The sequence below is a fragment of the Scyliorhinus torazame genome, chromosome 21, assembly GCF_047496885.1.
Source record: "Scyliorhinus torazame isolate Kashiwa2021f chromosome 21, sScyTor2.1, whole genome shotgun sequence".
Lineage (NCBI taxonomy): Eukaryota > Metazoa > Chordata > Chondrichthyes > Carcharhiniformes > Scyliorhinidae > Scyliorhinus > Scyliorhinus torazame.
The window spans coordinates 35433443-35449025 of NC_092727.1; the positions used below are offsets into that span (position 1 = coordinate 35433443).

Here is a 15583-nt window from a genome sequence, read left to right on the forward strand (position 1 = left end):
CATCTACAAGATGCACTGCAGTAACTCACAAAGGTTTCTTAGACAAAATCTTCCAAACCCACGACCATTACCATCTGGAAGGACAAGAGCAGCAGATACCTGGGAACCCCATCACTTGGAGATTCCCCTGCAAGTTACTCACTAGCCGGACTTGGAAATATATTACCATTCCTTCACTGTCGCTGGGGAAACATCCTAGAGCTCCCTCCCTAACAGCACAGTACGTATACCTACACATCAACGACTGCAGCAGTTGAAGAAGACAGCTCACCACCACCTTCTGAAGGGCAATAAATGCTGGCCTAACCAGCGACGCCCACATCCCGTAAATGAATTGAAATTTTTTTTTAATGAATTCATATGGCTCAAATCAGCTGATTTGAATTCCTATTATCCTGAAAGGTCAAAGCTCCATACAACAGAATCTAAGAAGCAGAATTAGGAAATATCATTGCAGAAGATTAAGCTTCCAACGCTATTTCAATCAAATGATCCTCACTTTTTTACTCCTCATGCTTGATGTAGATGCTCTGATAGGAAAGGGAATAGACAGGCAAGCTAGCTTGCTAGTCTCAGTCAATGGGGACATTCAAACAGTTACTTAGATACATTAGAGCAGCTGGTAGTACCATTCTTTCTGTCATGTTCAACTGTTTTGTGTTTAATTTTGTGAGTCTATTTACTCTTGATGCTCAATGTCCTTAATTAATTAGGCTTGGATGTGGACTGAGGAAATAAACAAAATGTGGAAGTTGCTGGAGGTTAAGGTTGCTGGTTCAGTAAGGATAAACAACGATACATCCTCCACGATAGTCCTCAATACCGGGCCCCACAAGGCTGAGCACTTAGCCTCCTGCTACATTCCTTAGACACACACTATTGTTCGGTAAAATTTGGCTTCAACCCCATCTACAAGTTTGCTGATGACAGGATCGTAGTGGGTCGGATGTCAAACAAAGATGAGTCAGAGTACACGAAGAAGAGAACTTAGCGGCCTGGTGCAACGACAACAATCGCTCCCTCAATGTCAGCAAAATTAAGGAGCTGGGCAGCATAGTGGTTAGCACAATTGCTTCACAGCTCTAGGGTCCCAGGTTAGATTCCTGGCTTGGGTCACTGTCTGTGGGGAGTCTGCACATTCTCCCGTGTGTGCGTGGGTTTCCTCCGGGTGCTCCAGTTTCCTCCCACAGTCCAAAGATGTGCAGGTTAGGTAGATTGGCCATGTTAAATTGCCGTTAGTGTCCAAAATTGCCCTGAGTATTGGGTGGGGTTACTGGGTTATGGGGATAGGGTGGAGGTGTGGGCTTGGGTAGGGTGCTCTTTCCAAGAGCCGGTGCAGACTCGATGGGCCGAATGACCTCCTTCTTCAAGAAGTAAAGTACTGTACACACCCCAGTCTGCATCAATGGTGCCGAGGTGGAGATGGTTGAAAGCTTCAAATTCCAAGGCGTGCACATCACCAACAATCTGTCCTGGTCCGCCCACGCTGATGCTGCGACCAAGAAAGCACAACAGCGCCTAGATTTCCTCAGGAAACTAAGAGACATGGGGCTGGATTTTCAGATTCTGAGACTAAGTGCTGATGCCAGCATGGGAACGGTGGTGTTTTGCGGCCAAAACATGGCACAAAATGGCTACCGATCTTCCGCCTGGTGGGGGGCTAGCAAGCACGCAGCATAGAGCACCCGGCTCTTGCAGTGGATAAGACTGGAGAATTGTCGGATCCGTGGCCACGCATGTGCAACATGGCGCCGGCCACGCACGGACCCAGCCTGCCAAATAGTGACCCCCTTTGGCCAGGCTCACCACTACCAAACTACCCCCTGCCAAATCCCCCCTTGCCCGCGAATTGGCTCGCCCACGACTGTGCTGGCGTTGGATTTAGTGCGCTGCTGCCACACCGAGTTACCGAAAATAAATACCACACGCGACCGACTCCGTCGGGAACTCGACCCATCGGGGGTGGAGCATCAGGGGGAGGGCCTCAGGTAACGTCCTAAAGCCGTCCCTATGGCGTGCAGCGTACTCCTAGAGAATGCCGTTTTGAAGGGAGCCAAGCATCGCAAAAGCGGCACCGCCCCCGATTTAAGTACCACTGTTGATTCTCCAGCCAGTCGCCGAATACGATTTTGCCGTTGGAGACCGAAGAATCCCGCCCATTGACTCTTATTGACAATTTTTACAGATACACCATAGAAAACATCCTATCTGGTTGCAGCACAGTCTGGTATGGCAACTGCTCGGACCAAGACCGTAAGAAACTACAGAGAGTCGTGAACACAGCCCAGTCCATCACTCGGACTAGCCTCCCATCCACTGACTCTGTCTACAGCTCCCGCTGCCTTGGGAAAGTGGGCAGCATAATCAAAGACTCCTCCTACCTGGGTTATTCTTTCTTCCAACCTCTTCTATCAGGCAGAAGATACAGAAGTCTGAGAACACACACCAACAGATTCAAAAACTGCTTCTTCCTCACTGTTACCAGACTCCTGAATAAACCTCTTATGGACTGAACTGATCTCTCTGTGTATCTTCTGTACTGTTGTCTATCTCTAAGCCGATAGCTTACCGGCTGAGTTGTATTTGGGTCGATGGGACGCTCAATGGGACTGGATCGGCTCCAAACTGCTGGAGGTATATGAGAATTTGCTTGTGGCCTGGAGTATGTCAGAATCCATGAGGAAGGGCACCAATACTCTCATCTGCTCGGGAGTCAGTGATCCACCCTGACCAGACCTGCTCTGTTCCTAGCAGGAGGATCGCTGATAGTCTCATGCTGCTCAGGGATATGACTGCCTATGTACGTGATACATCATCAGCCTGGAACAGGAGAAGGCCTATGGCAGAAAACCACACAACCACATGATGGACATGCTCTCCAAAATGGGGTTTGGGAAGGGAATCTGCAATGAGATCCAACTTCTCGACACAAACATCAGTACTGCAGTTTCAATCAACATGTGGGAATCAGAAGGCTTTCCAATTGTATCTGGAATCAGGTTGGGCGGCCCTCCCATTCGTATGTTGTATCAAACTCTTTGCTGAGTCTATCAGGAAGCATTCAGGCATAGGAGAAGTGATGATTCCAGGTAGTGGAGGCACTCAAGTCAAAGCCTCCCTTGTACATGGTTGACATCATAATCTTCAACATGGATCCTGACGTCATAGTTTTCTGCATGAATCCCCTGTCGGCGTGCAGACTGATAAACATCCAGGACCAGTTTGAACTGCCTCGCGAGCCAGAGTAAATCATGGCAAGAGCGAGACCGTGGTCTTTGGGAATTGGGCTGACCGATCCCTTGTCTCCTTCACTTTCAGACGGTGCTGGGAATGTGGTTCAGAGGGACCAGGGCATCCGTTAGAAACTGGAAGAAGCATGTAGATATTAATGAAGCAAAACCTGGGCATGTAGGAGCAATGCTCCCCCTCCATTGTAAGAACCTGGTCATCAGGTGTGAGGCACTCTCGGTGTTGCTGTGTGTGATGCAGGCCCATTCCTCACTCCTGCCTTGTGGTGATTACCCAAGTCTTTTTCTGCTTCATCTGGGGGTCAAAAATGGACCACGTTCAAAAGGCATGCGATGTACAAACCTCCAGATAAAGGGGGATAAAATGTGCCCAACATCGCCCTCATCTTGATGGCCACCTTTGTGTGTGTCTGCATCAACCTGTGCATAGATACTTGGTATGCAAAAGCACCAAGTGTCACTACATGCTGACGCTCTTATCTGTTCCCAGTGTTGCGAAGGATTGGTCTGGCCAAACTGCCATTCCAAGTAGTTGGACTGTGCCGTACCACATGATCCTCGGGGAAAGAATTTTGCAGAGAAACACCTTTGACCATGTGGTAGTATGCATTAGGGGTCATGTGGGACTGTGAAGCCGTGATGTCATTGGCTGACAGATCCCGGGTCCTGGTTGGCTGTTGACCTCTAGCTCCGCCCTGAAGGCGGAGTATAAGAACCAGGAGTTCTCCCCCGCAGGCCAGTCTGTTACTGAACTGCAGGGAACAAGTCACGCTTAATAAAGCCTCATCGACTTCATCTCTATTCGTCTCTCGTGAGTCTTTGTGCGCTACAGACCACAAGTCCATCAAGTTGTGGTCTGCACGTAACATCCTAGACTCCCTTCAGGAAAAGGACATGGTGGAGCCTGTCAGATTGTTCCCCAAGTAGACTATCAAGGTCATTTGGCAGAATGCTGCATCATCAGAACTTTCAAACAAGCACCATGACCAAGCTTGGCTGGTCATGAGAAAGGCCCTCTCCATCAGTTCCTTTCTACATGCCCTGAGTCTCACCCCATCAGCATGTTGCCTTCGAGGTGACTGAGGTGGGGAAGAGACCGTTGTCGACCTCCTCGAGGAATATGCCTTTGCAAAGAAGGTCTGGAGAAAGAGGAGGTGTTTGTGTCGAGGTTCATCCCGAGCAGCTCCGTGATTCAGGGCTCTAATCTATGGGCTGTTCCCAGGGATGCACACCTGGACGATCATCAATTTTAAAATGCAAAAAAAAAAATCACAATACAATTGTAAAATAAATAGGACCTTGGAGTGAAGGACACTCTTTGGTCTGCCCGAAACCTATTCATCTTCCAGTGCAAAGAGTTGTCCCCAACCAAGTGTTGCGAACTGGTACATTCCAAAGACCAGGACTACGTACTGATGTATGTACTAAAGCTGCCGCAGAAGTACAAGGGAGAAGATAGCTGTCTAAGACCTTTCAGCCATAGTGCCATTGTGAACTAAGGGGAACTGTGTAGAACACCCTCGGGGCTGTCTGACTAACATAGAGGATATATAGTGAATATTACATGCATCACAATTGTATTGAAACACCTCAAAGTGCAACTTTGTTGATGTGGTAAACTTATATACCTTTGCACCATTTGTAATGGCAATTCTGAAATGTCTGTAATGTTTCTTTTATTGTATTGAAGGGCCTCAAGAGTGCAACATGATGTATGTAGAGAACCTGAATATTATTGCACCTGTGATAGCCATTTTGAAATGTTGCCCGTAATCTACCGTCCACACTGTGCCCGAAAAGCACCGCGGTGCAACGTGACCGGTATTGACTGCCAAGGTGTGGGAGGGGAGTACGAGAGGGTCCGTGAACCCCCTTATAGTGAGTTGGGGCTTGCGGGGTGAGGGGAGGGGGAGGGAGTTCGGGGGTCTCGTTGGGAGCTTGAGAGGTGGCATCCCGATCTCTCGCTGCACTGAGCAGTCCAGGCGAGCAGAGCCCCTCAGTGTAGAAAACGGGACGGTGTGCGCCCTCGGCCACGCATCCCCTACTGAAGCCCCGTATCTAACCGGAAGGACGTTAGATAACAGAGTGTTTCTCGGCATTGCGAGCACCGGGAAACATGCGGCTAAACATGCTTACCATGGGACTCCGTGCCCATTTGGTTAGGTCGAGCCCGTTTGTAATGTTCTTTCAGATATCAGATATTTTACAAATGAAGTATATTTTTACAAAACAAAAATTACAAATCACAGGTCCACCTCTTCCGTCCCAAATATTACTACAGGCCACCTGTAAAATTATTCATATTCTGTAATTAGCACCGGCTGATTGAAGTCTTGGGCTGAGTTATCTTGAAAAAGCAGGAATCTTGAAATTGAAAGTGGGAAGTGACCCTTGTTCAGAAGGTGACAAGACATGGATGGCAAATCTCCAGCAGGCCAATTAGAGAGCTGGCAGTTCAACAGCTGCAACAGTGCTACCATTAGTGGGGGCTATTGCTGAGGCAACAGCTGCAGGCAGTGGGCACCTTAAAGGCAGCCATGATAGTTCATGAATATCCAGGGGCCAGGCCGTCAGGCCCCAGTTACTGATGGGTTAGTCATGGAGCGCCAGTTACGCCATTGTCCCTCCCTGGGGCATGAAGTGTCCATAATGGAGAGCCCCTCCTAAGAAGCCTTTTGTAAGGCCACCAGCTTCTATGGCATGGTCTCCCTATGCAGCAGCAGGCCTCCCAGAGCGAACAAAATGCCTACAGAGGCACAAAGTTCCCCTCAAAAGGATCAAACAGCCAACTGCCCCACTGCTGGCAGTATGGACAGTGGCAGGAAGATGCCATGCACCTCCCTGCTGTTTTGCCAACTGCCCCATCGCCCAAAAGGCCCAGAAAATTCTCAAACCTGTTCCCCCAGATTCGATTTAAATTTACCCTCTTCCCCCATTCAAATGAAGGCCATTTCTCTGGTTCTATTGTCCAGTTTAATAGCTTGTTCTTTAGTGCAATCCGAGCATGCTCTATGAACTCTTACATTTTAAAGCTATTTTGACCGACGCACAAGATCTATCACAATATCCACCTGACATCTGGATTACATCAACATTTAAAAAATGGGACTAGTTTACTTGTTCCAACATTTTCTTTTAAAGATAATCCACTTAATTAAACAGGTAGACATTGCAGAGGTATGCCATGATATTTGCATAGTTATGAGGATAAATATCCATTTGGTTGCACAGACATACACCCTGACAATATTTAATACATAGATGTAAAACAGTCACCTACCAGTCTCGCTGTTGAAATTTCCACACCTGTCCATGGTTTCAGGGCTGTAATAAATGGAAATAAAACACAATTAATGTTATGTAAGATACCAAAGTAAGATGCTAGAGCTTAATTTTATTCATCTGCGGTTCAGTAACATTGGGTAGAAGATCATGTCATGACACTCAGCAACTTTCAACATTTTAATATAGTCTACATTATAGTGTATCACAGCTTTTAAGAGCTGTTGAGAAATGCTGGGTAGTTTAAATTATCTAACCTACCGGTGTAATGATGTGGCTTAAGTGAACGGTGTTGCAAATAAAAGAAACAAAGTTTTCACCTTTGGCCATAATTCTTTTCCACTTACAATCATCCTTTTTTTGAAATGTGTATTTAAATGAGTAGCATTTCGTCATGGCTGTGTTACTCCATTTCTGGTTTAATGAGAGCTACCATAGCAAAAGCATTTGAAAATAAAATCTCATCTCGGGGCCTTGGAGCATAAGTACATTCCATTTGTTGAAGTGGTACGTGTAATATTTTGAACATATCAGCATCACTAAAATAGAAATCTCTAGGTTAACCTTTTCAAAAAGCCAATCCTATAAGTCAACCCACTCGCTGATAACAAAGTGAGTCCAAGGAAAGATCACTGCTTTCACAATACACAGTTTGAAATTATAATTTTAGCAGTTAGTGTGTGTACAAAACATCAAAGTGAAGGTCTTGTGGCACAATGTTTTGCGCCCCTGCCTCTGATCCAGAAGCTCTGGGCTCAGCCCCACTCCAGGACTTGATGGTCAAGGAAGTTTCATAACACAGCCAACCTAGTTGAGTAGCAACTTGCGAAGACTCCCAGCTCATGCCAATGGCAGGCATGTGGAGTTGGCCGTGGTCAGGCACATTTTTTAAGCAAAAATATTATAGGATATGGGCCAAAGGCAGGTGTATGGAGTTAGGCAGAAGATCAGCCATGATCTCAGTGAATTGAGGGACAGGCTTGAGGGGCTGAATGGCCTATTCCTGTTCCTATGGGAAGAAATTGGAGCCTCTGCCACCACTGTCCATAGCTCCAGGCTATAACATGCATTATAAAAGTTGATGTCACTTGAGCAGTTCCGACTCCTTCGGAGTTCAATCAGCTGGATAGTCAGTGGATGTCCGATTGAGTGCCAACAGCATAGGGTTTGATCCCTGTTCTGGCTGGATGGATTCGGGACCTGCCTCCTTGCCCTACTTGTGGTGGAAGTTGAGGCATTGTGGGTCAGACCTGCCTTCGGGCAGAGAACTGAAGAAGAAAACATCAAAGTTCCAAATGCATCAGTTTGTGGTAAAAGGCCCATTGCACCCTCTTCTCAAGGGAAATCATGGCCTTGTTCAACGATGTTCACAACTCATGAAGTAATTTTGTTTCAAAAAGTATTTGTGTGTTTTTTTTGATTGGCAAAAGAACCAAAGAAATGGATTGCCACGTAGACACATAATGCACAATATTTTCGACAATAGAAAGAGAGCAAAAACAGTTTGTTGCATGAGGCACATGTTTGATACTCAATGATCCTTTGGGCCATAGTTCCTGCAGAAGAGCACCAGCGAATAGTAGCAGTGGAAGCTTGCAAGGCCATCCTTGCACCGCAGCCCAAAGGAAGCCACAGCCACACATCAGCTGCACACACCGCGCTCACACCATGGGGATAATTTTGCACCCGCATCCGCCGTGAGCGGAAACGGAGACCCCGGCGCACAATCTCGTGAGATCAGAAAATAAGATTTTCCACACCCCTAGCCAATGATCCAATGAGATTCCCGCCCATTAAATATTTTAACAAATTCAAATGCAATTAAAGACCTTCCCTGACATAAGCTTCCCACTATATAACAAACTCGCTCCCATGGAGTCAGAATGATGAGGTTTACCACTGCTTCTGTAGAATGTGAAGAAGCTGAAGGGAATCCGCTAGGGCACATTTCTAAGTATAGCCCCTGGTTTGGGGGGGGGGGGGGGGGGGGGGGGGGGGGGGGGGAGGTACATGCCTGCTTAGTGCCCTGACATTGCTACCTGGAACCATCGCCTGGCAGTGCCACCATGTGTGTATTTGTGGGCAGCGAGAGGGGGGGGTACGGGGGGAATTGCCCCGTGCTGGTAACAGGGGGGTTGTTTTAATGCCGAATGGGGCACCTGGCTCTATGAGGCTCTGTCCTATCGGTATGACGGTGAAAACCACACCGTCAGATTTTCTGTGCAGAGCAGAGTTTGGAGAGAAACCTTGGTGTGTAGCTGGGGAGCTGTACGCCAGTATTCTCGCCTCAGCCAGTGCTGTGCACACAGTGCAAGATTCCACACCATCTCAGTAGACTTCACAGAAGGCATGAAGGAAGCAGAGACGGATGGACTCCCAGCTAACAGCAAACACAGAAAGGTTCTGACACGAACCCTCCAGTTTACGAAACGTGATAATATGTGGATAACAGCCTTCCTTCATGTACAATCTCCATTAGCTGCACCCCATTCTAAGTGGAGAGACTGCACCAGTTCTACACATTTCCTGTACAACTGAGCACCGCAAAAGTTAATACCACCCATTCGAATCTCTCAGGCTCAGTTTCTCTGCCTGCTGGTCATGCGTTGTAGGCAGGCAATGAGGATGTTGTCCAACATTATAACATCATTTTCACTGCAAGCTGCAAGAAGATGTAACCCAGCACAGTGGTGAAAGACCACAAACATGCAAGAGAAGGATCCATCAGTCAAAGCAAGTGATATCTGGCTTCATCCTACAATGAAAAACTACCAGACCCCCTACCCTCCCCATTCCTACACAAGGCTACACCCTCAACCATCGTGCCACCATTCTCCACCCTCCAGAAGTTCCCTACAGGAGAATTTCATAGCTGAATAACTACCGGTGAAACTCACATACCTAGGGAAAGTGTATTTTTTTTCTGACAACCCCAGCCACCACAAAGCTTGCAAAGCAACTCAAATCCACTAGCAAATCATGTTGGGTGTCCATTACTGAAAGCTGTTGTCGACTAGTTTTACTCTGTGCCTGCTGATGCACTATCAATTACGACAAGACGAGAGTAGAGAGTAATCGAGGCTTTATTACGCAGAGATGTGTAGCCACCCGCAGCTGCTGCCGAAATGGCTGCAGCTCGAAGAGCCCATACATTTATACTCCGCCTACTGGGCGGAGCCAGCATGCCGGGATCTACCCCCGTACCTGTAGAATAGGGGCCTTACTGTAATACCCTTGTATGCAGTATATACAATACAACAGTGGTGACTACCACATTCACCCCCTGTTAAAAGAGAGTCCAGCGGGGGTGGTGGAAAACTATTTACATTCAGGCGTTTAACATTTTAAGGAAAAGTTTACAAATTCAGACGATCGGGCGCCTTGATCCGTCGGCGCGAGCGCCACGGTTCTGGTGGCGATTTTGGCGTCAGTTCGGTCGTCGGTGACTCCGGGAGCGTGTCGACCTCATCTTCATCCCCGGGTGGGACCAAGGGGAGGACGGATCGTCCTGGAGCGGGGGCTGTGGTGGGGTGTGCTAGGGGGAGGGAAGGTGGCGGTGGGGCAGAGGGGGGTGGTGGTGGTGTGGGGACCCAGCTGGTGCCAGGTCCCTGAGGGAGACTGTGTCTTGGCGGCCGTCGGGGTACGCTATGTAGCCGTACTGCGGGTTCGCGTGAAGTAACTGTACCCTCTCAACCAACGGGTCCACCTTGTGTAGCCGGACGTGCTTGCGGAGGAGAACAGGTCCTGGAGCTGCCAGCCATGTTGGGAGCGAAACCCCGGAGGTGGACTACCTGGGGAAGGCAAAGAGACGTTCATGGGGAGTTTTGTTTTGTCGCAGTGCAGAGGAGCGACCGAATGGAGTGAAGGGCGCTGGGGAGGACCTCCTGCCAGCGGGAGGCGGGAGATTTCTGGACCATAGGGCCAGCTGGACGGCCTTCCAGACCGTCCCATTCTCCCGCTCCACCTGCCCATTTCCTCGGGGGTTGTAACTGGTCGTCCTGCTCGAGGCAATGCCCCTGTTGAGCAGGTACTGGCGCAGCTCATCGCTCATAAATGAGGATCCCAGGTCGCTGTGGACGTAGGCGAGGAAACCGAACAGAGCGAAGATGGTGTTGAGGGCTTTGATGATGGTGGCAGACGTCATCTCGGGGCATGGGATGGCAAAGGGGAATCTGGAGTATTCGTCGACCACATTAAGAAAGTATGTGTTTCGGTCGGTGGAGGGCGGGGCCCTTTGACGTCCATGCTGAGGAGTTCAAAGTGGCGGGAGGCCTTCACCAGGTGCGCCCGGTCAGGCCGGTGGAAGTGTGGTTTACACTCTGCGCAGACCTGGCAGTCTCTGGTGATAGCCCTGACTTCCTCGATGGAGGAGGGGCCTTCATGAAGTGATAAAAGTGGGTGACTCTTGGGTAACAGAGATCATCGTGCAGGGTCTGGAGTCGGTCCACTTGCGCGCTGGCACAAGTGCCTAGGGATAGGGCATCGGGGGGGCTCGTTGAGCTTACCGGGCGATACAAAATCTCATAATTGCAGGTGGAGAGCTCGATCCTCCACCTCAAGATCTTATCATTTTTGATCTTACCCCGCTGTATGTTGTTGAACATGAAGGCTACCGACCGTTGGTCAGTGAGGAGAGTGAATCTCCTGCCGGCCAGGTAATGCCTCCAATGCCGCACAGCTGATAGCTTAGGCCTCCTTTTCGACGGAGGAGTGCCGAATTTCAGAGGCATGGAGGGTGCGGGACAAGAATGCCACGGGCCTGCCTGCCTGGTTGAGGGTGGTGGCTGGAGCGACGTCTATGCATCGCTCTCAACTTGGAAGGTGTGGTAGTCTGTGTAGAGGTATTACGGTACCTGGTAATGCTGGAACACCATTGGTGGATATTGTATGTTTCCTATTGGTCAAGATGTATGGTAGCTCCACCCTGCAAGGCGGGGTATAAGAGCCCATGCCGCCCCAGCAGCCTTCATTCTGTACCTGAACTGCTGGAGGAAACATCTAGCTTATTAAAGCCTTCAGTTGGACTACAACCTCGCTTTAGTGGTCACTGATCGTGCATCAGAAGGGGAGTGTCTTGTCGACCGCGTGCATCGCGGCCTTGGCGATGTCAGCCTTGGTACTGTTGAAGGCCTGGTGAGCCTCGGCCGTCAGGGGGAAAACGGTGGAGTGAATGAGTGGGCGGGCCTTGTCCGCATAGTTAGGGACCCACTGGGCGTAGTACGAGAAGAAGCCCAGGCATCGTTTGAGGGTCTTGGGGCAGTGGGGAAGGGGGAGTTCCATGAGGGGGCACATGCGATCGGGGTGGGTCCCTAGCACACCGTTCTGGACCTTGTAGCCGAGGATTGCTAATCAGTTCGTGCTGAACACACATTTCTCCTTGTTGTAGGTTAGGTTGAGGAGTTTGGCGGTGTGGAGGAATTTGGAAAGGTTATCGTCGCGGTTCTGCTGGTCGTGGCCGCAGATGGTGACGTTATCCAGGTACGGGAAGGTGGCCCGCAGTCCGTACCGGTCAACCATTCGGTCCATCTCCCGTTGGAAGACCGAGGCCCCGTTAGTGACACCAAAGGGAACCCTAAGGAAGTGGTAAAGGCGGCCGTCCGCTTCAAACGCGGTGTACGGGCGTTCTGCCTTGCGAATGGGGAGCTGGTGCAAGGCAGATTTCAGGTCCACTGTCGGGAAGACCTGGTACTGTGCAATCTGATTGACCATATCAGATATACTTGGGAGCTGCGTGTACCGATTGATGGTCTGACTGTAGTCAACGACCACCCTGTTTTTCTCCCCAGTTTTCACAACTAACACTCGGGCTCTCCAGGGACTGTTGCTGGCTTCGATAAAACCTTCCCGTAGCAGTGGCTGGACCTCAGACCTGATGAAGGTCCTGTCCTGGGCACTGTACCGTCTGCTCCTGGTGGCGACGGGTTTGCAATCTCAGGTGAGGTTTGCAAACAGACAAGGCGGGTCGTGAGACCGCAGACAGCAAGGGGTGGTAGGGGCCCGCCAAATTTCAGTGTTAGGCTCTGGAGGTTGCACTGGAAGTCAAGGCCGAGTAAAAAGGCAGCGCAGAGGTCAGGGATGATGTAGAGCCAGAAGCTGCTGAACTGTATGCCCTGGATGGTGAGGGCGGCGTGCAGTACCCCCGGATCATCACGGAGTGGGATCCGGCAGCCAGGGAGATTTTCTGGTTAATGGGGTGTACCGTGAGGGAGCAGGGCCTTACCGTATTGGGGCGGATGAAGCTCTCAGTGCTCCCGGAATCAAGAATGCAGGAGATCTTGTGCCCATCGACCTTCACTGTCGTCGACGTGGTCGCGAGGTTGTGCGGTCGGGACTGGTTGATCGTGATGGAGGCGAGACCCGGCTGGTCGGCGGCAGTTGCAGGCGATGAGCGGCCAGATGAGGTGGCCGACAAGCAGGGGTCCTGAGGCAGGGAAGATGGCAGTGCCCATGGACCGCACATGTCCTGAGGCAGGCAAGATGGCGGCACCCAGGGGCCGCACGTGTTGTGAGGCGAGCAACATGGCGAGCAAGATGGCGGTGCCCATGAGCCGCATGTGTTGTGAGGCGAGCAAGATGGCGGCGCCCATGAGCCACACGTGGTCTCACGCGAGAAAGATGGCGGCGCCCAAGGGTCGCACGTGGGTGATGCAGGGACAATAGCGGCGATTGAGCGGGCCTGGCACACAGCAGCAAAATGTCCTTTCTTCCTGCAGGCCTTGCAGAGCGCGCCCCGCGCCGGGCAGCAGAGGTGTTTTGTCTGTGTGCAGAAGTAGCACTTGGGTCCCCCGGGGTTGGTTGGCTGCTGCACGGCGCAGGCCTGGGTTTGGCTGGGGGAAGTTGCTGATGGGGTCCACGATGGGGTGTTCGCTGACGGGGTCCACGATGCTTAGGAGGGGTGGGCCGTGCGGTAGGGGGCATACGCCTGTACATTGCGTGAGGCGACTGTGAGCGAGATCGCTAGTTTCTTGGTCGCCGCGAGGTCGAGGGTAGCCCCTTCTAAGAGGCGCTGTTGGATGTAGGCCAACCCTATGCGCGTCACTAACTAGCAGGTCAGAATGTTCAACGGCCGAAATGGCCTGGCAATCGCAGTCTCTCAGCAGGGCGTGCAGGGCACGGCAGAAATCTTCCACAGACTCACCGGGGAGTTGATGCCGTGTGGACAGGAGGTGTAGTTTCCTTCAGTAGCGCCATGGCCTCAGCGTAGGTAGGCGCATCCCGGATGAGGGGAAAGATATCGGAGCTCAGCCGTATGTAAAGCTGGAGCTTCTGTGCCTCTGAGGGTGGTTCTGTCGCAGATCCGATGTATGCTTCAAAGCAAGCTAGCCAATGTGCGAAGGCCGACTTGGCATCGTCTCTTTGAGGGTGCAGCTGCAGGCGATCAGGCTTGTTGCGGAGATCCATTGTTGTAAATCGCTGCGTAATAAATTGATGCACTATCAATTACGATGAGACGAGAGTAGAAAGTAATCGAGGCTTTATTACGCAGAGATGTGTAGCCTCCCGCAGCTGCTGTAGAAATGGCTGCAGCTCGGAGAGCCCACACATTTATACTCCGCCTACTGGGCGGAGCCAGCAGGCAGGGATCTACCCCTGTACCTGGCGTACAGGGGCCTTACCGTAATACCCCTCAGATGCGGTATATACAATACAACAGTGGTGACTACCACACCTGCCCGCACAAGTGTTCCCTCTGTGGGTGCCTTCTTCTCTTCGTGTGGGTGACAAAGTACTTTTTGGAACTATTCCGTATCTGAGAGCTGAACTGTAACACATGCTAATGATCTTGTACATGTGCGAAGTGCACAGCAGCAACCCTCCTGTACTATTCAAACAACAGAAGTATTCTTGAGGACTAATAAAAGTTCTAAGTAGTGGTGTGGGTTACCTTGCTGGTTGGTAAGCTAGGTGTTCCTGGTGGGTATCCATCAGTGTAGCTCTGGTGTCCCAAGACGCCATTAAACCTCTCAAACATTTGTAGCATTTTCAGTGATTTCCATTTAATATAAACATTGGCAGTTAGTTCATCCATGGAGCCCCGATAGCCATCTTAATTTCATCTACGGTGCTCGAACTCTTGGATAACGTACCAATTTTGTGAAAAAAAGGTCCTCTACCCGCCTCTCCAATCAGCTGGCTGCATTCTAACATTCTATTCGGCATATAGAATTGTAGAATACGTCAGCGCAGAAGGAGGCCATATGGCCTAGCGAGTCTGCACTGACCCTCCAAAAGAGCACACTACCTAGCCCCCCCCCCCCCCCTCCTCCCCATCCCATTAACCCCGCCTAAACTTCTGGACACGAAGGGGCAATTTAACATGACCAAATCATCTAACCTGCACATCTTTGGACTGTGGGAGGAAACCGTAGCAACCGGAGGAAACCCATGCAGACCACAGGAAGAATGTGCAAACTCCACAGAGACAGTCGGCCGAGGTCGGAATTGAACTGCGCTGGAACGCAGCAGTGCTAAGCTCTGTGCTACCCGCTAACATCATGCTTACCTCACATCATGAAGGTTGACGTAGCAAAATGGCCAAAATCTGTATCCAACCTTTTTAATGTGCTCAACCATTTTTAATGTTTAAATTCGAAGGAATTTTATCCCAAAATATGGCATGGTGTGACATGATGTGATCTTGCCTCTTTGCTGGTCATCCAGGTGACCAGCGCAATACCATTTTTGTGATTCTTAATAGGAGCTGTCGTGATAACAGAAAACTAACCACGTGTGTACAACATCACCACCTACCTACAGGCATATTGGATTGTTTAAAGAAGATCTGCTTATAAAAAAATACAAGCAAAGATATCGCCCAAAGATGGATACCAGCAGTCACCTGATGGCTGATATCATAAAGTTCACCACTTCTGTCTATATGGATTGCATTGCTGGCCTGTCACATGGAATTTCACACCTGGAGAAGGGTCAAGGTTCACTTCGAAACAGCGACTCCTGAAAGGAAGGCACTAAAAAAGCAAAGTACTGACTTCTGAATCCAGTGCAATTCTGTGAAGATGATGAGATTTGCTCCCCAGCCAGTTACACCCAAA

The 15583-nt window shown here is 50.1% G+C and overlaps 1 protein-coding gene across 4 annotated transcripts in view; it reads right to left on the bottom strand.

Moving 5' to 3' along the window:
- Window positions 1-15583, bottom strand: part of LOC140398253 (sialic acid-binding Ig-like lectin 13) — a 79845-nt gene that overhangs the window by 9864 nt on the left and 54398 nt on the right. For all 4 annotated transcript variants that reach the window (XM_072486698.1, XM_072486697.1, XM_072486695.1 and 1 more), the window contains exon 7: window positions 6529-6572. In XM_072486698.1, the coding sequence (XP_072342799.1) occupies window positions 6529-6572 (44 nt within the window). The remainder of the gene's footprint in view (window positions 1-6528; window positions 6573-15583) is intronic.